This window comes from Chiloscyllium punctatum, chromosome 42 (genome assembly GCF_047496795.1).
Source record: "Chiloscyllium punctatum isolate Juve2018m chromosome 42, sChiPun1.3, whole genome shotgun sequence".
In the NCBI taxonomy this organism is placed as follows: Eukaryota; Metazoa; Chordata; class Chondrichthyes; order Orectolobiformes; family Hemiscylliidae; genus Chiloscyllium; species Chiloscyllium punctatum.
Genome location: NC_092780.1, coordinates 22,451,447 through 22,474,889, shown reverse-complemented (window position 1 = coordinate 22,474,889; position 23,443 = coordinate 22,451,447). Strand labels below are relative to the sequence as shown.

Below are 23,443 nucleotides of genomic sequence, written 5' to 3'. Positions count from 1 at the left end.
AGTGGCAGAACACTGGAGAACTACAAACTTTGCTCCCTTGTTTTTTTTAATATCATTTGTTTTAAGTTTGGATTAGGATGTATGGGATTTCTGTGTGTCCAAACTTGTTACTTAACTTGTGTGTATTTCTGTAGCCATGCTGATTTGTTTTAAACAGTTTGTGAGAGCAACTTTGGCAGCACTGATGGCATTTTGTTTACTTTGGGATATCTTCCAATTTAGCAAGGTAACCACTATACTTTAAGGCCTATTAGAAATTCTAGACTTTGGGATTTTTTTAGACTTGGGAGAGCACTCATAGCTTAAAAGGAAAGACGTTTTTGTAGTTTTACTTATTTTTGAGCTGTTCTGTAAAATCCTTGGATGGAGATGGTGGTGTAGAGCAGTGCTCCTGAGAAGGATATAGAAAACTAGATTTCCTTAAAATAAGGCATCAATGATAGTCCCAAACCAGAAGTATTGGAATAAAAGCCTCAAGAGGTTACTTGAAACTGAATACGTTGAAGATCAGGTGTATGGTAGCTCCAGAAAGAGTCAAACAGCATTTCCAGTCTAGGAGTTGAAGTTGTGATTACCTTAAGCCTATCAAGGTGTCAGGATGAGTTTTTTTTTCTCTGGTGCAAGTATTGTACAAGGGTTGCTTCTGGGTCCTGTACAAGGGATGTTATTGTTTTGGAAATTTTAAAGAAGTGGGATGGGATTATAATTTTATATAAAATTATAATTCTGTTGTGTTTAAAGCTCTTCGAATTTGCATTATAAAAATAAAGTTTGGTTTCTTGCATTTACCTTCATTTCTTTGATTAATAAATTTGGTTTTATTGTTAAAACAAAATCTATAACATAGTGTGCTTATGTTTCAGTAAGAGACCACCTCTCATTTAAGTCTTTTGGTTAAAGGCAAAACAAAACATGATCCATAAGCCAACTTTCAATCTGGGATCTTATTTGTCCAGTAATATCATCAGCTGTGATCATATCAATAGACAATAGACAATAAGTGCAGGAGTAGGCCATTCTGCCCTTTGAGCGTGCACCCCCATTCAATATGATCATCCTTAATCAGTATCCTGTTCCTGCCTTATCTCCATAACCCTTGATTCCATAATCCTTGAGAGCTCTATCCAACTCTTTTTTTAAATGAATCCAGAGACTGGGCCTCCACTGCCCTCTGGGGCACAGCATTCCACACAGCCACCACTCTCTGGGTGAAGAAGTTTCTCCTCATCTCTGTCCTAAATGGTCTACCCCGTACTTTAAGCTGTGTCCTCTGGTTCGGCACTCACCCATCAGCGGAAACATGTTTCCTGCCTCCAGAGTGTCCAATCCTTTAATAATCTTATATGTCTCAATCAGATCCTCTCTCAGTCTTCTAAACTCAAGGGTATACAAGCCCAGTTGCTCCAGTTTTTCAGCGTAAGGTAGTCCCGCCATTCCAGGAATTGACCTCGTGAACCTACGCTACACTCCCTCAATAGCCAGAATGTCTTTCCTCGAATTTGGAGACCAGAACTGCACACAGTACTCCAGGTGTGGTCTCACCAGGGCCCTGTACAGCTGCAGAAGAACCTCTTTGCTTCTATACTCAATCCCTCTTGTTATGAAGGCCAGTATGCTATTAGCCTTCTTCACTACCTGCTGTACCTGCATGCTTACCTTCATTGACTGGTGTACAAGAACACCAGGATCGCTCTCTGTACTGTCCCTTTACCTAAATTGATTCCATTTAGGTGGTAATCTGCCTTCCTGTTCTTGCCACCAAAGTGGATAACCATATATTTATCCACATTAAACTGGATCTGCCATGCATCTGCCCACTCACCTAACTTGTCCAGGTCACCCTGTAATCTCCTAACATCCTCATCACATTTCACCCTACCACCCAGCTTAGGATCATCAGCAAATTTGCTAATGTTATTGCTAATACCATCTTCTATATCATTAACATATATTGTAAAAAGCTGCGGCCCCAGCACTGATCCCTGTGGTACCCCACTGGTCACTGCCTGCCATTCCGAAATGGAGCCGTTTATCACTACTCTTTGTTTCCTGTCAGCCAACCAACTTTCAATCCAAGGTAATACTTTGCCCCCAATACCATGCGCCCTAATTTTGCTCACTAACCTCCCGTGTGGGACTTTATCAAAAGCTTTCTGAAAGTCCAGGTACACTACATCTACTGGATCTCCCTCATCCATCCTCAGAGTTACATCCTCAAAAAATTCCAGAAGATTGGTCAAGCATGATTTCCCCTTCATAAATCCATGCTGACTCTGACCTATCCTGTTACTACTATCCAGATGTGTCATAATTTCATCCTTTATAATAGACTCCAGCATCTTTCCCACCAATGAGGTCAGACTAACTGGTCTATAATTTCCTGTTTTCTCTCTCCCACCTTTCTTAAAAAGTGGTACAACATTAGCCACCCTCCAATCCGCAGGAAGTGATCCCGAATCTATCGAACTCTGGAAAATAATCACCAATGCATCCATGATTTCTCGAGCCACCTCCTTCAGTACCCTGGGATGTAGACCATCAGGCCCTGGGGACTTACCAACCTTCAGACCTAACAGTCTCTCCAACACCAATTCCTGGCAAATATAAATTCCCTTAATTTCAGGTCCTTCAGCCACTGTTACCTCTGGGACATTGCTTGTGTCTTCCCCAGTGAACACAGATCTGAAGTACCAATTCAATTCTTCTGCCATTTCTTTGTTCCCTTAATATATTCCCCTGTTCTGTCTTCAAGGGTCCAATTTTAGTCTTAACCGTTTTTTTGCCTTTCACGTACCTAAAAAAGCTTTTACTATTCTCCTTTATATTATTGGTTATTTTACCTTCGTACCTCATTTTTTCTCTGCATATTTCCTTCTTAGTAATCCTCTGTTGTTCTTTAAAAGCTTCCCAGTCCTCTGTTTTCCCACTTATCTTTGCTATGTTATACTTTTTCTCTTTTAACTTTGTATGTTTCTTAACTTCCCTCGTCAGCCACAGTCACCCATACCTGCTCCTAGGATCTTTCTTCCTTTTAGGAATGAACTGATCCTGCAACTTCTGCATTATCCACAGAAATATCCGCCATTGTTCTTCCACTGTCATCCCTATCAAGGACAAGCCCTGCAATTGCAGACTAGTCAGTGTGGAGAAGCTTTTGGAAACAATTGTTTAGGAAAGAGTAGTCACAGGGAAAAGATGGGTTCATTCGGAAGAGCCAGTATGGATTTCTGAAGGGGAATTATGTTTCACTATTTTTCTGGTGTTTTCTGAAGAGGTAACCAAGTTAATAAGGGTAATGCTAATGATACATCAACTTCCTGAAGATTCAGTACAGTGCCACACAACAAACTTGCAAGAAAAGTTTAATCCATGGAATAGGAGGTAGCAACATAAGTACAAAATTCACTGAATGATAAGAAACAGATCGCGATCAGTGGATATTTGTCAGGCTGGATGGTTTGTCTTCGAGTTTGCAAGATTTAGTTCTAAGATCCTTGCTTTCCAACCAAATGATATCAGTTTTGATGTCCAGGATAGAATTTCAACATTTTCAGATGATAGGAAACTTGACAGCATTTTAAACTTTGCACAGGGCCAACTTAAAACATCAAAAGGACATCAAATAAGTTGGTTGAGTGAACGGAAAGTTGGTAAATAACATACAATGCTGAGTAGTATGAGGTGATGCATTTTGTTAGAAAGTACATGAATATATGAAATAACATGAGGGGTAGCGTTGGAAAGGGGTGCAGGAGCAGTATACGTATAAGTACAGATCACTGAAAGTGGAAGGACAGGTGGAGAGAGCAGTTAGTAAAGCATATTCTGGGTTTTATTAATAGGAACGTTGACTTCAAGACCAAGGAGCTGATACTAAACTTGTAAAGGACAACTGTTAGACCTTAGCTAGATTAAAAGGTAAAGTCATCACGGTCCTACTGAACAATAAGGCTGCTCTCTCAATAGAGGGAGATGATTCTTGGTGATTTAACTTGAGGGTCACCACATCTCAGTTGAGGGGAGAGATTGAGAAGGAGGATCTTTCATGGTAACCTCACCCAGTGCAGGAATTGAACCTGTCTTTAGGTGTTAGTTTGCATTGCAAACCAGCTGTCCAGTCAACTGAGCCGAGTGTCCCATAGTCTGCTATAGAGTATTGTGTTCAATTCCATTGTCACACTATAGGAAGAATGCGAATGGATTGGCGAGAAGAGACTTACAAGAATGGATCCAGGAACGAGAAACTTCAGTTATGAGGATGGGGAGGATATAGTTAGACTGTCCTCCTTAGAGAGAATAGCTAAGAGAAGATCTGATAGAAGTTTTCAAAATCACGAGGGGGCTGGGTAGAGTAGAAATGTTTCCAATCATAAGAGGATCAAGAATCAGAGGGTATAATTGGGTGAGAAAAAGTTTTTCACACCAGTGATTCAAGTCTGGAATGCACTGCCTGGAAATGTGATGGAAGCAAATTCAGTTGATGTATTCAGGCGGACTTTGGATGGTTATTTAATTTTTTTTTAAATGTGCAACAGTATAGGGAAGAGGTGGGAGAATGTCTTGATGCTTATTTGAAGAACGGATGCACACATGATGAGCCAAGAGGTCTCATTCTGCCTTATTACCCTTCTGTAATCCTGTGGTGTACGCCTTCTCAGTGGATTAACTGGTAAACCAGCATGCCAGTGTATGTCATTCAGTTGGTTAGCTGCCCTCTGCCTCAGCATCCCAGAATAGATTAAAGAGGCAATCACAAAGAACAGAGTGGGCATGCACAGAGATTAGTTGACAAAAAGATCAGACTCTGTTGTGACTGCAATTATTGTAGAATTTCTCTGAAGTGCCTTCTCTACATTTACTCAAGAAAGAATAGTTGTTGTGTAATTGTTGCATGGTATATTGTTGTCATATTTTATATCTGTTCACAGTATTGGACAGTAACACTGTATATTCATTATAGTTATTCGTATAAGTTAAGAATTTAGCAAATATTCCAAGCCATTGTGATTTGACTTCCAGGTAAACACTGGAGTTCGGTGAAGCGCTATGCTTCTACTGTAGGCTACTCGCTGCTAGAAGCCCAAAAGCATGAAAAAGAAGAAGCAGAAACTGTTACAGCATTAGCCTCTCTGTCAGTAGACACTGCACAAAGCAATTCTGAACCAGAGGCCAGGTAACATGTCACAAAATTCTGGGTTTTCTTTTTTAGATAATATTAATTAGCACAGTTTAATTTCAAAAGAAAAGTATACTTGGTTATTCCTGCCACTAAATTAACTTTATTTGAGGCTAATCTGTTTTTACCATTAAGCAATTGGTTGGATTCAGCAAACCAGACTTCCAACCCACCATCAGATTTTATCTCTTCAAAAACATAATAATTTTGACAGAATCAGATATGAGGATTTTGTCTTTTGGTTCACCAGCATTTTCATTATTTCCCCTGATATCATTATTGCCATGCTTTATGGCCTTGTAGCCCTGAGTAATTATAATAGCAGGGCTTTTCTCAGCATGGCATAAATGTCTAAATCTGTCTTTCCACTTGCAATATTACTGCTTTCTTATAACTGACAGCACCTGAAGTAAATTGTTGTTGTCCTGGGAGGAAGATGAAAAATGTGTTGCTGGAAAAGCGCAGCAGGTCAGGCAGCATCCAAGGAGCAGGAGAATCAACGTTTCGGGCATAAGCCCTTCTTCAGGAATGAGGAAGGTGTGCCAAGCAGGCTAAGGTAAAAGGTAGGGAGGAGGGACTTGGGGGAGGGGCATTGGGAATGCAGTAGGTGGAATGAGGTTAAGGTGAGGGTGTTAGGCTGGAGAGGGGGTGGGGGCGGAGAGGTCGGGAAGAAGATTGCAGGTCAAGAAGGCGGTGCTGAGTCCGAGAGTTGGGACTGAGTAAAGGTGGGGGGAGGGGAAATGAGGAAGCTGGAGAAGCTGGTTCCTCCAACCACAAAGGATGAATGCAGATTTCTCCAGCTTCCTTATTTCCCCTCCCCCCACCTTATCTCAGTCCCAACCCTTGGACTCAGCACCACTTTCTTGACCTGCAATCATCTTCCCAACCTCTCCTGCCTATAACCCTCACCTTAACCTCCTTCCACCTATTGCATTCCCAACGCCCCTCCCCCAAGTCCCTCCTCCCTACCTTTTATCTTAGTCTGCTTGGCACACCTCCCTCATTCCTGAAGAAGGGCTTATGCCCGAAACATCGATTCTCCTGCTCCTTGGATGCTGCCTGACCTGCTGCGCTTTTCCAGCAACACATTTTTAAGATCTCCAACATCTACAGTCCTCACTTCCTCCTGGGAGGAATATGTCTTGTAAACATGGAATATTCTTAAATCAAAAACCATTTCTTAGTGGCAAAGCCAGCAGCAGATCTGGAGATAAATCCATGACAAACCATGTTCATGATTCATTTGCTTCATAAGCAGCATGTCTGCATTTTCTTCAGAAAGTGTGTGCACTTTGTCAACCTCTTTCAGTACTATTTCAACAGCAGAGAAAGGGATTTTGAGAAGCATTTTTATGCAGCTTTCTCACAAGCCCTTATGGATGTGGATACTGCTTTGGGTTTGTGATTAAATTGTTATTTAGAATTGAACTTTATTTAGAGCCTGACTTATTGAAGTTGCACCAATTATTAATTGGCAAATTTTACAAGCTTTCATTCTTCAACCCCCATCTTAATTCTTACAACAATGGTGTAATTTTCAGAAAATAATCACTTTGTCATTTTTTTTGTCCTCACATTGATCATTGTAGCTGTGCTTGACCAAGCTTCATTCAAAGTTTGAGCACTTGCACTTTATAAAACTGGTCACAGAATATCAGTCAAGGGCAGAAATTACACCTTATTTTTTCATTCCATGGCCCAAAAACAGAGTGACTGATTTATTATAAACCTTCCTACTGAGATCAGATAACAGATTGGGGTCAGGCCTGGGACCTTACTAGTCTGTGCTAAACTTAGCTAATCACTGAAATGCCTTTCTGACCTATCAGAAGAGCCATTTTTGAACAATTAAGGCTTCGTGATAGGAAGCCACTTTCCAGTTCGGTTTCAGTACCTGTCAGAAACTACAGATTGGATTGGTTTATGTACAGTTAACTTTGAAACATTAAAGTTTAATATTTGCTGGCATTTCTCAGCACTGATTTCATTGTATAAATAGAATAATTGATAGTTCCAGATGTGATACCATATATAAACAACTAGCAGTCCTGACCTTAAAGTACTTCGGCTGCAAAGCTGTAACTTTGTCAAGTACAGATGTGTCCGCTGGTCTGTTTTCTATGGCGGCCCTGCACTAGACTTTATCAGAGTTCATTTGAATTTATTCAGTTCTTAACCATAATATATCATATAATCTTCATTTTCAGGTTTATTTTTATTCCCCGGGTTAAATTCAAACTCATAATTCAAAATTGCTTAAATGTAATCTGATGGGTTTTTTTTCAGTTTTATGTACCCACTTTGTTTCATGATTTATTCAAGTTACTGCATATCTTGTCAATTTTAATGGAAGAAGAATTAAAATTTTCTACCACCTTGTACCAGAATTAAACAAACTTTGATTAGACCTGAAATTTCCATTTCTAGCTACCATAAAATTTTAATTAACCATGGAGGCTGTATGTGTGCTCTTTCTTTGGTGTCTAATAATATTCATCTTCTGCATTGTAAGCTTACAACCAAACGACCTTCACTTAGAATTCACCAGCTTCCAGTCTCTCCACTTTCCCACCTCATCTCAGGCCGAGCCCTCCCTGTCCACCCTGCCCCTTTTAAGCTAACATTATCTTTCCGTCTTCTTTCCCAGCTATCCACTCCACCCTTCCCACTCACCACAGCCGCCACTTACCTGCATCCACCCATCACCATCCTATCACCTTTTGCCCAGCTCCATCCCCCTCCTTAATTCATTTTGCAGCCCCCTTCCCCTCCCCCAAGTCCTGATGAAAGGTTCCGACCTGAAACATCAACTCCCCTCCTCCTCTAATGCTACTTGACCTGTTGTGCTTTTTCTAGCTCCACTCTTGATCCTGTCTAACAATATTTATACAAGTAATGTAAATAAGTTTAAACTTTGCATTTTTGCTATCAGAAAAGAGTAATTTAATACAAGTGTGCTATGTTTATTTCTTAGTTAGAATTTTCCCTGATATACATCAATACAATATTGTTTTTCCTCACTGGTCAACTGGATTTTTAACTAAATATGATGCATTTCCAGAGATATTTTGAGAAACAAACTGAAATTAAAAATTACCTGAAAAAAAAGTGAGAAAACGTAGTAGTTAAAATAGTTGGAAACTTTGTAGATCTCTATTTCTGATCCCCTTTATGATAAGATTTAGAAAAAAAACTCTTTATTTTTGTGTTTTTTTATATAGGCAGGGAGATGAACCAATGGAAGAAGAGCCAGCAATGTAAAGTGCCAATGGTCATATTACTGTCACCTGTGTGAATCTTTCTTGTAACCTCCTTTAAAGTCTATCAGACATACAGTGTCCATTGTCTGCCTCTGACAGTGTTATTGTATTGAACTTGAACTGTTGTGAAAAACATCTAGTCCTCAAGCTAGATTCACGAGCCAATCTGTCTGTATTTGAAGACCTGAAATTGGAAGAGTTTAAAGGGACACCGCAGCTTTGTATTTCTTCAAAGTTCCTCTGTTCTCCCTTAAGGGAGAATAATGTTTTAAAGGTTACAAAACACTTGAGGCTTTGATTTCAGATCTCTAGCCTAAGTGCAGAGGTAAGATGTGAACGTTTGAAATGGTTATAAGAGTTGATAAGTCTGCTTCCAAGAGGATGTTGAAAAGCAGGAAAGAAAAAGTGATGGAGAGGAAGCAGCATAATAATTTTGTCGTGAGAATTGAAAGGAAATTTGTGCCTTTTTCAAAAAAAAGTAGTTGAAACTCACAACTTCATTTTTAAATGCCTTAATTTACATCAGTGAAATACTGCTGTTGGTTTTTGGAACATAGTCAAAGATGACATGATCACCCAATTTAAAAATCTTCAGCTACTTTTAAACACATTGATGAACAATACCCCTCTCTGTATAAACTTTAGGTTTGATTTATTTATTTCATTTTTGTAATATTTCTTAAACTTTATTTGTGAATTTGCTGATGACCAATTGTTATCTTGATTTTTGTTTTTTGTTTAGTTGTGTAAATAGTCTTGTAATATTGTTATGTATATCTTTTGAGGTTCTCTGGTTGCTATTTGAAGTAGCCTAATTTGGTTCCCTTGTTCTTTGTTACCTTGAAAGCTTTAAATTTAAAAAGAGAGGTTAACTCAATATAATTTTCATACAATTTTATTGTTTATGTATTCTGAAAATGTTTATTTTGTGTTTTTTTTAAAAGTATCTCCTTAATACGTGTTTAAGGAGATTTCAGTTTCTGCTGGGTAAGGTGGTCTGCTGTTTGCTTTTGTATTGTGGTTCAACTGGAAAGGAGAACCAGAGATTTTTGGACTGTAGGTCTAACTTTGGAATATTTTCAGCTGAATTTCTAAGATGTTCTGTTAACTATTTCTTTTCATGAATAGTAGTGTTTAATTTGAGCATCTAATAATTGGTAGAATTCAATTCATGTATTTTAATCAAGAAGGCCGTTAATGATGTATGTTTTATCTTAATGCCTTTCCAAAATTAATTAAGTTAATAGGCTTTTAATAATGCAGGTACAGCGGTTGTTAAATTGTGGCATTAAGTGCCCTGATTGGAAGCAAAATGATAACCCTGATAATCTTTGTTTAATTGAACAGATATGCTATGCAGTATAACTTGCACAGATTCGTTTTTTTCTTGAATGCTCACAGAGGATTGCTCAGTAAGCAAATGATTGGAGTAGTCGGACACTAGATGGTGTTGTGGGATGGGGGGAGTATAGAGGTGCGGGATTTCACCACTTCATTACACAATAAATTTTAAAGATTGTTTATTTAGTGTTTTAAGGGTCAAAACGTTTTATTACCTTGGCAGATAAGCAAGACCTGGTTAAATAGTTAACTAAGAAACCAAGTTGCGGGCCCTAGTAAAAGAATGAAGAAGTTTCACAAATTAGTTTGTGCAAAAACGTACATATTTAATCATGTAAAGGTTATAGAGAAGTAGGTTTTCTAGGTTCACCAGTAGAAAATATGTTGTGTTACTAAATAAGAAATAGATGAGAGACTCCATGACTGAATGAATGTTTGTGGACTTTGTCCTGCTGTTAAACCAATATTCACGTAAATAGAAAATAACATCAAAGAGACCTTGAATGACAGACTTGGACCTGTGTTGTACACGGTTGGTGTTGTAAACAGTAGACAGACACTATAAGATTGATTCAGTGAATCTGTAAATGTTTGAAGTGAAGGGCTGGGCCTCTCAATACAGGTTAACTGAAGATTTGCTGCCGTACTTGGGTTGGCCTTAGAAGGTAATACAAGTGCAGTCCATGCATTTCACAACAGTGAATGAAGCTTTACTTGCCATCTGCAACATTGGCGTGAATTTTGTAAAATGGTGTTTTTTTCACGCAAGCAGCTTGGTATTGATGTATTTTAGTAAACAAAATATATTTTACATTTCTGGCTTAAAGACATACAATATAAATATTGTATATATAGAATATATTGTTTAAATTCATAGATTTGCTGCTGTTTGGGTGGATAAATACTATAACTTTTTCAATAATGACTTTGGGTGGATATAGTAATGTTAAAGTCTTGGCTGGAATGCAATTGAAGATTCCAGTTGTAACAGTTGTGCATACATTCCTTTTAGTTTTAGTTGAATCCTGTTTTCATTCCTTTATTTATGAAGTGATGGAAAGTTTTAACAAGAAGTTGCTTGATTTTTTGGGTCCACTGGATGGGCTTTTCTGACCATGAGAATGCTGCAGCATTAATGTATTAGCTTTCAAGATGAAAGTAACAATTTCATTACTAAAGTTAGTGAGATTTGAAATGAAATATGGATTTCATGGTGACCTTATAAATGTATACGATTAGGGTGAAGATGGGAGTTTGTTTAAATTATTTGTTCAAATCTTAATGTTTGTACAAAAAATTGTGCTGTTACATTGTTTTAAATACAGTTTAAGATGAATCTAGCATGACTGCTCAGCTGTAAGATGGAGAAAGTAATGTGTTTTAAACAGTGAAACTGGGTTTCCTGTACAAATATTGATTTTTCCAATGTGTGCCTAGTGTCTGGAAAATGCTTCTTCCAGGGCCAATCCTGTAGATTTTAGTGATAGATGGACTTGCTTCATAATATTTTTGGTTCTATCAAGCACCTTCAACAGAAAAATCAAATCAAATATAAAAAAAGGAAAACTGAAAATGCCATTTGAATTAGTTACCTGGTTCATATTAAACATTCAAACTGGGAGACTAATAATCGTTATTTCCCTTTAGGATTCTCTGCAAGTGCAAACTTTGCTTTGCCAACACTCCTTATGCTAGATTGTCCAATGGGGTATACAAAGCTTGGTGTTTAAATTTATAATTATAATAGACATCTCTGTTGGAGGAATAAAGAAGCAAGTTTTAATGACAGCTTGCATTACACTGTATCACAGAAGAGTGCAGATATGCCGTGTGTTATTAAATTGTACTGTGTTGCTGTAATCTTTTCACCAATACAGTCTTGGTAACCATAATTGACTATGGAACAATTATTTTCTTGTTTATTTTATTCTGCCTTGATATATACTTGTTCCTATGAGGTAAAAAGCCTTTATCTAGAATCTACTGGAGGATGGATGTATCAATGTGGTGAAACAGTCTGTCTATAACCATTTCCTTGCTGTGTCGGCAACAATCTATTTGAATTTATTTTCAAATGTATAACTACAACAATTGTTAAATTTACATTTAAGCCACATTTTTATTGTTTTTGTATCCATTGACACCACCCAGTGTCACTAATAGAATTGTCAATAAGTTTAATGTCTGTATTTAGGTGAAGTGCTAAGTGTATGTATAGTGATTTATTAACAGTATTGTATCGTAGGAGTTGTTTATAATTTTTGTCACCTTCAAATTAATGTAAATCTCAGATTTCCTTCTCCCTCTGTCACTCCATCTTCCCTTTCTGTATTGTTTGGAGTCCAGTATTTTGTATCATGTTATAACATTTGTGTTTGTGTAAATAAATTTATTTGTTTCTGGCAAAATGTGTGTCTCTCCAATCACCTAATGTGCTCATATTTTGCAATGTATAATATTCAGCACCATTTATCATGCTGACAACTTAAATCATGCGCATGGGCAGACGGAAGAAACATCTCGTTAAACTACAAGGACAGTGGCTCTCGATGACTCATTTGTAATTCTTGATGCTGTGAAACTATTACAAAATGTTGATAAATTCTTCAGTTGGTTGACAAGGAGGACCTACTCTTAATTTCCAGACTGCAGTGGGCAACAGTGAGGCTGCTTCAATTCACTTCAGCACTCCTGGACTAAATAGTGGAAAGAATGATCTCAGGTTCCCATTTTGAGTTGAACCCAGTGACCCCGTGGAAAGATATATGTAGGTGTTGAGAGGAAAGGGTCCCAAGTGATGCCCTGCACTCACCAGTTCAGAGCAATACCAAACTGGCAAGACAAATGAAAACATAACATAGCAGAAGTCAAGGCCGTAACAATAACGGAATATCTGTCCAATTTATACAGTTATTAATAGATTAATATTAGGTAAATGTCAGATATGGAGCAGTCTTTGAATAGCTTTTTCTTACAGTTTATTATTTTAGGTATGTAGTGTTTCTTCTGTGATTTATTATTGCTGTTGGGATGTACATTGTAAATTCTATCCTGTCCTTAAACCCAGTAACCATTTGGGATTTGGGACGGAAGCTGAGCAATCAGCTCCCCTTCTGTTTTCTCCCCATAACCCTTGATCCCCTTGATACTCAAGAACCTATCTATCTCAGTCTTAAATATACTGAATGACCTGGCCTCCACAGCTTTCTGTGGCAATGAATTCCATAGATCCCCCACTCTCTTGATGAAGAGGTTTCTCCTTAGCTCTGTTCTGCAAGGTCTTCCCTTTACTCTAAGGCCCTACTTCCCTTGGGTCCTAGTTTCTCCTACCAATAGAAATACCTTACCAACATCTACTCTACCCAGGCGATTCAGAATTCTGTATGTTTCACCCCCCCCCCCCCATTTTTATCAATTTCGAGGCCTCAAATGTCCCTCATATGTTAAGCTTTTCATTCCTGGGACCATTCATGTGAACCTCCTCTGAACATGCTCCAGGGCCAATTCATTATTCCTGGGATATCGGGCCCAAAACTGTGCACAATACTCCAAATGTGGCCTGACCAGAGCCTCAGAAGTACATCCCTGCTTTTATATTCAAGCCCTCTCAAAATAAATGCCATTGTTGCATTTGTCTTCCTAACTACTGACTCAACCTGCAAGTTTATCTTGAGAGAAATGTAGACTAGAACTTTTTACCCTTCTGACTTCTGAATTTTTTCCCCATTTGGAAAATAGTCCATGCCTCAATTCTTCCTACCATACTCCAACTGTCACTTCTTTGCCCACTCTCCTAACCAGTCTAAATCCTTCTGCAGCCTCCCTGCCTCCTCAATAGTACCTATCCTTCTACCTATCTTTGTATTGTCTGCAAACTTAGCCAGAATGCCCTCAGTTCCATCATCTAGATCGTTAAGTGAAAAGGTATGATCCCAACACTGAGCCTTGTGGTACACCATTTGTCACTGGCTGCCATCCGGAAAAGGACCCTTTCATCCCTACTGTCTGCTTTTTGCCAGGCAGCCAAACTTCTTTCCAGTTAGCACCTTGCCTTTGACACCATGGGTTATCTGGATATGGGGGATACTGCACTTGATTGCTGATGACCCCAATTAGGATGTGACAAACCCAGCTAGAGACTAGAAAAATATGAGTTCACACATTTTGGAACAAAGAATGGGAAAGGAAATTGGCTTTTAACAGTGAGCTTTTGTATTACGCACAGGCCTTTTTCAAAGAAGAATAGAGAATGAATGTCCTCTCACATCTTACTTTAGGAAAAGATTATCTAGTCATTCAATTCCTGCTTCAAGGACTGTGTGTAAATCGTTTGTTACATTCACTTGATAGTGCTGAGAGCAATTCCAGAATAGCTCATTGCAAAACATTTAGGGCATCCTGATGACATCAAAGGTGTTCTGCCAAAATCATGATTTAAAGGTAACTTTCTAACTTTTTCTGGCTGTGACTTGATGACAACTTCTAATTTCCACAGACTAGCAATGCCTAACATACATCATGACCCTCTACAAATGGGAGGTTTATCAGCCTATCCTAAGTATAATCAAATGGAACGTTCAGTGTAAATAATGCTAGCAGTAATATTTGCTGTTGACAGCATACTAGTTACAAATCCACATGTTGGGGGTTGGTGCAGTTAAGAACAGATATAATAATAGTGCAGATGCAGACAAGTATGACAAGAATGGATGTCTCATAAAAATGATACTTGTTACTGGAAACACCAAAATTCTTGGAGTGACAGTAGTGGGTACTAAGAGGCTGAGTTTGAAAAATGATAATCATCTGCAATTAGAGCAGTTGCACTCAGGAAGATCATTTCACAGGCAAACCTGTTTGTCATTTCTCTGTTGTATTCTGTCCTGAGTCTTTAGGTTAAAGAGTTAGAGTTGTACAACACAGACAATGCCGACTAGATATCTTAAATAAATCTACTTCGTTTGCCAGCATTTAGCCCATATCCCTCTAAACCCTTCCTATTTATGTACCCATCCAGATGCCTTTTAAATCTTGTAATTGTACCAGCTTCCATCACTTCCTCTAGCAACTCAATCCATACATGCACCACCCTCTACGTAAAAAAAGTTGTCCCTTAGGTCCCTTTTAAATCTTTCCTCTCTCACCTTAAATCTGTGCCCTCTAGGGCAAAAGAACTTGTCTATTTACCCTATCCATGTCCCTCATAATTTGAAAAACTCCATAAGGTCACCACTCCACCTCTGACCCTCCAGGGTAAAAAGCCCTAGTCTATTCAACCTGTCTCTATAGCTCACATCCTCCAACCCTGGCAGCATCCTTATAAATCTTTTCTGAACCCTTTCAAGTTTAACAACATTTTTGCTGTAGAAGGGAGACTAGAACTGAAAGCAGTATTCCAATCGTGGCTAACCAATGTCCTCCAACTCCTTTAGTCAATGCACTGACCATTAAAGACAAACATACCAAACACTTTCTTCACAACCCCATTTAACTAACTAAACTTGCACTCCAAGATCTCTTTGTTCAGCAACAATCCTGTGGACTCTACCATTAAAAGTATTATTGCAAAATGTTAAGATGCAGCTGCAATAATCTGTGTGTTCTTAGAATAAATGAAAATAAACATTTTGTTGACAGCTGCTCCAGTCATGATATTGTAAGTGAATAACAGTTAAGATCAAAATGAAATACTTGCATTTATATAGCAACTTTGACTTCAGAAGTCTCAAAGGGATTTATAGTCAATAATGTTCTTTTGAACTACAGCTACAATTATACTGTAGGAAACTGTGGGAGTAACTGCATGCAACAAACTTTTGCAAAGGTCACACTTGCATGGGTGGATTAAGACGAACCCAATAGTTACTCATTCACAATAGCACCCATTCAGATTTAGAACAGCTTTAAAATAAATGTGCTCCAGAATAATTTGTGTCACTCATCGTTTACTGGTATATTAATTTCTCAAATAACTTTTTTACCATTACATGATCACTTTATTTTATTTTTTTTAGGTAGTTTGTGGTTTGGGAAGACGCTTAATAAACATGTTTCTCCTTTTCTTCACTCATGGGATGTTGGTGTTATTTGCTGACCAGCATTATCGCCTTTCCCTAGCTGCTGTTGCAAAGGTGGTGGTGAGCTCTCTTGAACTGCTGCAGTCCATGTTGTAGGTTCACCTACAGTGCCATTAGAAAGAGAATTCCATGATTTGGACCCAAGGATAATAAAGGAATGGCGCTAGATTTCCAATTCAGGATGATGAGTGGAACTTGTTCCCATGTATCTGCTGTCCTTGTCCTTATCAATGAAAGTGGTTATGGGTTTGGAAGGTACTGTCTAAGGATCTTTAGTGAATTTTTGCAGTGCGTCTTGTGGATAGTACATAATGCGGTTACTGAGTGCCGGTGGTGGAGGCAGTGGATGCAGTGCCAATCAAGTAAGCTGCTTTGTCCTGGATGGTGTTGGAGCTCCACCCATTCATGCAAATGACAAAAATTCCATCACACTTCTAACTTGTGCCTTGTAGACAGTGGACAGGCTTGGGGAATCAGGAGATGAGTTACTGCTGATGTGCTCTTATGGAAACTGTGCTTATGCAGTGAGTCTAGTTGAGTTTCCTATCAATGGTAATCCCTAAAGTTGTTGGTGGGGCATTCTGTGATGATACATTAAATGTCAAAGGACAGTGGTTAGATTGTCTTTTATTGGAGATGGTCGTTGCTTGGCATTTGAGTGATTCAAATGATATTGCCACATAACAGCCCAAGCCTGGATATTGTCCTGATCTTGTTGCATTTAAACATGGAATGCTTCAGTATCTGAGAGGTCATGATTGGTGCTGAGCATTGTGCAGTTATTGGTAAATATCCCCATTTCTGAAGGGAAGGTCATTGATGAAACAGCTGAAGTCAGTTGGGTTGAATACCCTGAAGATCTCCTACAGAGATATCCTGGGACTGAGATAACTGATGTCCAACAACCACAACCACCTTCCCATGTACTTAATTGACTGTTTTTTATTGTGTTAGGTCCACAGTCAAGATGGATTTCCTTCATAGTTAGCTAAACATAGTAAATAGGCATGAGTCAATAAGTAAGCTTAGCCAAACAGATTGTGCGAAATCATGTTGTCTAATGGGCACCAATATGGACACTAAAATTGCCTCCTTGTTTGTGAGACAAAAGGGAGAGAGGGATCCTGCATCTGATTCCCTTTATATACCGATGCGAAAAATGTAAACGTGTGGACTTAATTTGGCTCAATCTTGCTGCTATCCATGATAAAGTAGCCAGCTGATGCCCATTTTAAAGATTTGTCCAGGAATGAAGTTAATTTGGATCAGTTATCAGCATTCGTTGAAATGACATTATTAAGGAATAAATAGCTTCAGAAAAGATTGACTGTATCTGATGTCAGTTGCAGGTTTGGTATGGGTTTCACAAAGACTTCAGTGCCCTTTGGATTAGCAAAAGAAAAATCAGGCAACATTTCCATTCTTGAGAGCTACCAAATAAATCCTTATAAAAGATGTGTTGTGGTTGCTGCCTGGCAATATATTTCTTATGTTGCAATCACAAAAGAAGTTGTTCATCATTTACATGCCTAGTTTATTGATGAAAAAGCTGATCACCTCCTCACTCAACATAACAAAAGAAAATATTTTGGGCTATACGCCAATTGCACTATGCCCTATTGTTTTCATTGAAAAGACACACTGTTAAAGTTAAGTCAGTAGATTTTATAGAAGTAACCTACTTGTTGCTTAAACTTATAAAGGTTTTTTCTCAAATAAAACAGGAGGTTAATTTATGCAGATCAAATATATTATGTTTCTATTAATGGTTATGACAAAAGAGAGAGATGGAGTGAGAGATACTTGACAATAAACCAGCATTTGACTAAGTGAAGCATCAAGAGCCTTCGCAAAATTGAAGGTGGCAGGAATCAAGGAAGGGAAACTCTCCATATGTTGGAACTATCTGAGCACAAAGCAGGAAAAAGGATTTTTGAAGGCTAATTATCTTCACCTGCATTGTCTTTATCTCCATCATAAGGTCAGAAGTGTAAATATTCACTGATCATTGCAAATTTTAGGCCATGCATGCAAGTTGTGAAAAATATGCATTGGGATGGATAATTGGTAAGTAATATTTATTCCACATAAGATCATACAATGACCATCTCCAACAAAAAAAAGAAACTAACCATCTTCACTTGAAATTGACAGTATTACGATCACTGAATTCCCTACCGTCAATACCTTGGGTGTCACTATTGACGAAAAACTTAATTGGACCATGCACATAAATACTGTGGTAACAAAAACAGATGAGAAGCTGGGAATTTTGTAGTGACTAACTCACCACTGACTTCCCAAAGCAGGAACATTGTAAAAATCTTGACTAGGCATGAGTCATGAGTGGAATGGAATGAGACAACTTCAACAAGACTCAAAGCTCCAGGATCCAGGGGAAAACAGCCCATTTGATTGACACCCTATTTACCATCTTAAACATTCACTCCATCCATTGGTGCATTGTGCTATGTCCCAGGTACAAAATGGACTATAGCAACTCATCAGCTCCTTTAACTTTGCCTTCCAAACTCATGAGTATCTACTTGGAAATATAGAATTTCTTCAGGATCATTGAGTCTAAATTGTAAAACCTCTTGCCAGGAGTATCACAGACTTCAGCGATTCCAGAAGGCAGTTTGCAGTGCCTTCTCAAGATCAACCAGGGATGGGAAGGAATTGTTGGCCCCGCCCACATTCTATAAACAATAAAACAACATTGGACTCACTGGAAATGGAAAGTGCTTCTAATGGTCAGCCCAGTTCATCAATGCTACTGAAATTATTACATTATCAATCTTTGATTCCAGATTAATCCTTATGTATAATGAACAAAACCAGTCCGTTTTATTGTAATCAGCAACAAAATGTAATTTGTTATGAAATCTCCTTTGGGAAGCTGTTTTTACTTCTTTGGAAAGCTGTCAATATTTGAAAAGTATCAGCAGAATTTCTTGTCAATGGATATTATTCATTTTGATTTTCAGAATAATTTAAGTATTTCTTAATCTTTAAATAAAGATTGATTTAAAGACTTAAACAAGCCTTTCTTCAAAAGTCTGACAGGTTTTGAATATTTTTTTTGCATCTAAAACATTGGCTTTTCTATTGACAAATGAACATTAAATAATTGTGGTACCAGTGTGAGAAGCAAATTCTAAAATTGAAGGTAGACATTTTAAATCACCCAGTCTGCTTAGCAGATCCGTGAATGTTCCTTCAGGTAGCTTAATGTCTATGTTGATGAAATCAGTCTGATTATGAATCTAACATGAATTGGATGATGTTAATCTGAAACAGGACCCACGGGTTGCATGGTAGCTTTATTTTACATTCTGGAAAACATGATTGAGGATAGTGTCCATCATGTTGTGTGGCACTATCAACCCATGGTAAATGAGATACACTTTGAACAGATCTAACAACTCAACTGGACATCCATGAGGTGCTGTGGGCCATCGACAGCAGGATCATACTCCAATACAATCTGCAACCTCATGGCCCAGCATAACCCTGACTCTCGCATTATCATCAAGCCAAGGGATCAACCCTAGTTCAATGAAGGGTGCAGAATGGCATGCATGAGCAGTAAGTGATAGATAAAGCTAAGCAATCCCGCAATCAGTGGATCAAATTTAAGTTCTGCAGTCCTGCCATATGCAGTCATGAATGAGGGTGCTCAATTAAACAACTCACTGGAGGAGGAGGAGGGTCCACAATTATCCCAATCGTTAATGATAGAGAGACACAGCATTTTAGTCCAACAGTATGGTCGAATCTTTTGCAACAATCTTTAGCCAGTAGAATGTAGTGGATAATCCATCTTGGCCTCCTCCAGATGTCCCCAGTGTCACAATGCCAGTCTTCAGCTAATTCTATTCACTCCATACAATATCAAGACTATGGGTCCTCACACCATTCCAGCAATACATCTGAGGACTTGTGCTCCAGAAATTACCTCACCCATAACCAAGCTTTTCCGGTACCAGTTTCAATGCCAGCATTTGCCTGGCCATATGGGAAATTGCCAAGGTATGCCTTGTGAATGAAAAGCAGGACAAATCCAATCAAGACAATTTATGGCCAAATAATCTACTCTCAATCAGCAGTAAAGTGATAAGTAAGTTGTCATTAGCAGTTCTATTAAGCTACACATGCTTAGCAATATGTTCAATGTCACTCAGTTTGGGTTCCAACAGGGCCACTTAGCTCCTGACTTAGTTCAAACATGGACAAAGGAGCGGAGTTCTGGAGCTGAGGAGAGAATGACTACCCTTGACATCAAGGTTGCATTTGACAGAGTATGACCTAGGAGCCCTCTAACTTTCGAGTAGAGTCGTGGGAGAAACTCTCCGCTGGTTGGAGTAATACCTGGCACATAGGAAGGTGGTGGTGGTTATTGGAGGTCAGTCATCTCAGTTCCAGACATTTCTGCAGGGCTTCCTCAGGGTATTGTCCTGGGCCCAACCATCTTCAGCTGCTTCATCAATGACCTTCCTTCCATCATGAGATCCAATGTGGAGACAATTACACGATGTTCATCACTGTGCAACTCCTCAGATATTGAAGCAGTGTCTGTCCAAATGCACAAAACCCAGACAATATACAGATTTGGGCTGACAAATAATACACACCAATGCCAGGATATCTCCAACAGCAGAGACATTTCCAATGGCTTCGGCAAAATTGCTAATGAAGGGCTTTTGCCCAATATGTCGATTTTCCCGCTCCTCGGATTCTTCCTGACCTGCTGTGCTTTTCCAGCACCACTCTAATCTAGACTCTAATCTCCAATGGCTTCACCATCACAACATCCTGATGGTTACCATTGACCAGAAACTGAAATGGACAAGCCATGTAAATACTGTGGCTATAATAGCAGGTCAGAGGCTGGGAATTCTGCAGTGAGTAACTCACCTCCTGACTCCTTATGGCCTATGCATCTGCAGGACACAAATCAGGAGTGTGATGGAATACTGCACAGTTGCCTGGATGGATGCAGCTCTAACGACACTCGAGATGCTTGACATCATCCAGGTCAAAGATCCACTTTATTGGCATCACATCTGCAAGCATTCTGTTTGTTCACCACCAACAGTCAGTAGCAGCAATGTGTACCATCTCCAAGATGCACTGCAGAAATTCAAAGCTTCTTAGCCAGCATCTTCCAAACCCACAACCACTTCCATCTAGAAGGATAAGGGCAGCAGATACATGGGAACACCACAACCTGCAAGTTTCCCTCCAAGCCCCTCTCTGTCCAAATCCTTCGCTCATACACACTATGGAAAATATCACATAGCCAATCCACCTAACCTGCACATCTTTGGACTGTGGGATGAAACCAGAGCATTCAGTTGAAACTAATGCAGACAAAGGGACAACATGCAAACTCCATACAGTCACCCAAGTTTGGAATTGAGCCTGGGTTCCTGACGTGGTGAAGCAGCAGTGCTAACCACCGAGCCACTGTGCCACTCCGTCTCGTGTAATGCAATAAAAGCAAACATTAAGTTGTTTGCCTATCTCTGCACACAATGTTCTTGCTATAGCAGCCCTGTGAGTTGCTAGTGTGCTCCAAAGTGCAGCATTGAATTGCAATACTGAATTGTAAGTGGATCAGCGGAGTGCCACAATGATGTAGTGAGGCTAGTACATGTCAGTGCCAACAGTCACTGAGATGTTAGGACTGGCATCAAAAGGTGTGGCACTGGAAAAACACAGCCAGACAGGCAACATCCGAGGAGCAGAAGTGTCGACATTTCGAACATAAACTCTTCATCAGGAATGTTCAGACTGGTGTCCCAGACAGAAGTCCGGAGGAGCAGGTTACTATTCTGACATTCGTGGTAGGAATTGCTGCCACCTGGTTTCTATCCAGCAGTTGCGAAGAATGGGAATCTGCATATTAATGAAGTGAGATTACATAATAATGAGGTGTTAAAGCATGCTAGTGCTTGCAATTGCCTTCTAAAAAAAAAAAAAAAAAAATTGTTTCTGTTAGGCGAGGAGACTAGGACCCGTGGACACAGCCTTAGAATTAGAGGGGGTCATTTCAGAACGGAAATGCGGAGACATTTCTTCAGCCAGAGAGTGGTGGGCCTGTGGAATTCATTGCCACGGAGTGCAGTGGAAGCCGGGACGCTAAATGTCTTCAAGGCCGAGATTGATAGGTTCTTGTTGTCTAGAGGAATTAAGGGCTACGGGGAGAATGCTGGCAAGTGGAGCTGAAATGCGCATCAGCCATGATTGAATGGCGGAGTGGACTCGATGGGCCGAATGGCCTTACTTCCACTCCTATGTCTTATGGTCTTATGGTCTTATTTACTCACAAGTGAGAACCTCATCTCACTGTTCAATATTTGGTTGGAAAATGGGACATTTTGCTTTCTACACGTGAGATGGTCGGGGGGAGCTTCTCCATGATTTTCCCAACTTTCTTGCCAGTGCCCAAGTCATTCAGTCCCTGGGAAATATCTGTCTGGCCTCTTAGCTTGTTGCAAACAAATTTCAAATTTGTTTAAATAACAAACAAGCCTTGCGTTCATTTAGCACCCTGAATGTGAAATAAACATCCCAAAATACCTCACTGAGACATCACCAGAAACAATATGAATGCTGAGGCGAAGAAGATGTTACTAAAGAATAATCACTAAATCTTCAACAAAGTGAGTTTTAAGGACAACCCTAAATAAGGAGAGAGAGAGAGATGAAGATGGAGAAAGATTTGACAAGATTAAACAAGTATTGTTCTTACGTAATTGAAGGCACAGTAACCAGTCATGGGCAAGTGAAAAAGTAAGACTCCAATATGCTTGAAATGTTTCCAAAGGGCATGATGATGGGCTAGGTGTGGGGAAAGTGGTGGGCATAGGACTAAAAGCAAACAAAATAAATTTTTTTAAAAAGCTGCAGAATTATGTAAATTCAAAGTAGGGTAGGAGCTACTGGATAACCAGAGTTTCAGGTGAGCATAACATAAGCAGCAATATTTTGGAATGAGATGAAGGTAAAAGTGGATGGGTTCAGAGAGAATTGGAATAATGAAGTTGGGTAATGAGAAATATGTAGATGAGGGCTTTCACAGCACAGACGGAGAGGCAAGTGATGTTATAGGGTGGAACTGTATGAAGAGAAATAGGCTCAAATTCACCTCATGCTGAAACAAAAAAACCAAAGTTTCAGGTAGTCTCTTTCAACCTAAGGCAGTGGAGGAGAGGGACAAAATGTGTGGTAAGAGTACAGAGTTTGTAGTCATGACTGAAGATATGACTTCAAGTCTTCACGATATTTGATGGGAGGAAGTTGCATTTGTCAATATGGGATTGAATGGAATTGATGATAGTACAGGTCAAACATGTTCCCTTTTGGGTGAAATGTAGGAGCAGCAATCCTAGAGAACCCTGGATGTCTAGAAATATTCAGGACTGGATAAGAAGTGAGAGATTTTTAACAGGTACAAAAGGAGTAGATCAACAGAGATCCTTGCAAAATATTGGAGATGTAGTGAGGAGCCCAGGAAAGCAGTCAGGAGAGCAAAGAAGGCACATGGAAAAGCACTTATAAATAAGATTAAGGACAATCCCAAG

General features: G+C 39.2%; 1 protein-coding gene and 1 long non-coding RNA gene across 15 annotated transcripts in view; one reads left to right on the top strand and one right to left on the bottom strand.

Moving 5' to 3' along the window:
• The window catches only part of hdac5 (histone deacetylase 5), a 361,492-nt gene extending 349,307 nt beyond the window's left edge, over positions 1–12,185 (top strand). For all 11 annotated transcript variants that reach the window (XM_072561648.1, XM_072561646.1, XM_072561640.1 and 8 more), the window contains 2 exons: positions 5,020–5,173; positions 8,398–12,185. In XM_072561648.1, coding sequence (XP_072417749.1) covers positions 5,020–5,173; positions 8,398–8,437 — 194 coding nt within the window. In that variant the 3' untranslated portion in view covers positions 8,438–12,185. The remainder of the gene's footprint in view (positions 1–5,019; positions 5,174–8,397) is intronic.
• Positions 1–23,443, bottom strand: part of LOC140465825 (uncharacterized) — a 69,985-nt gene that overhangs the window by 30,465 nt on the left and 16,077 nt on the right. The window lies entirely within an intron of this gene.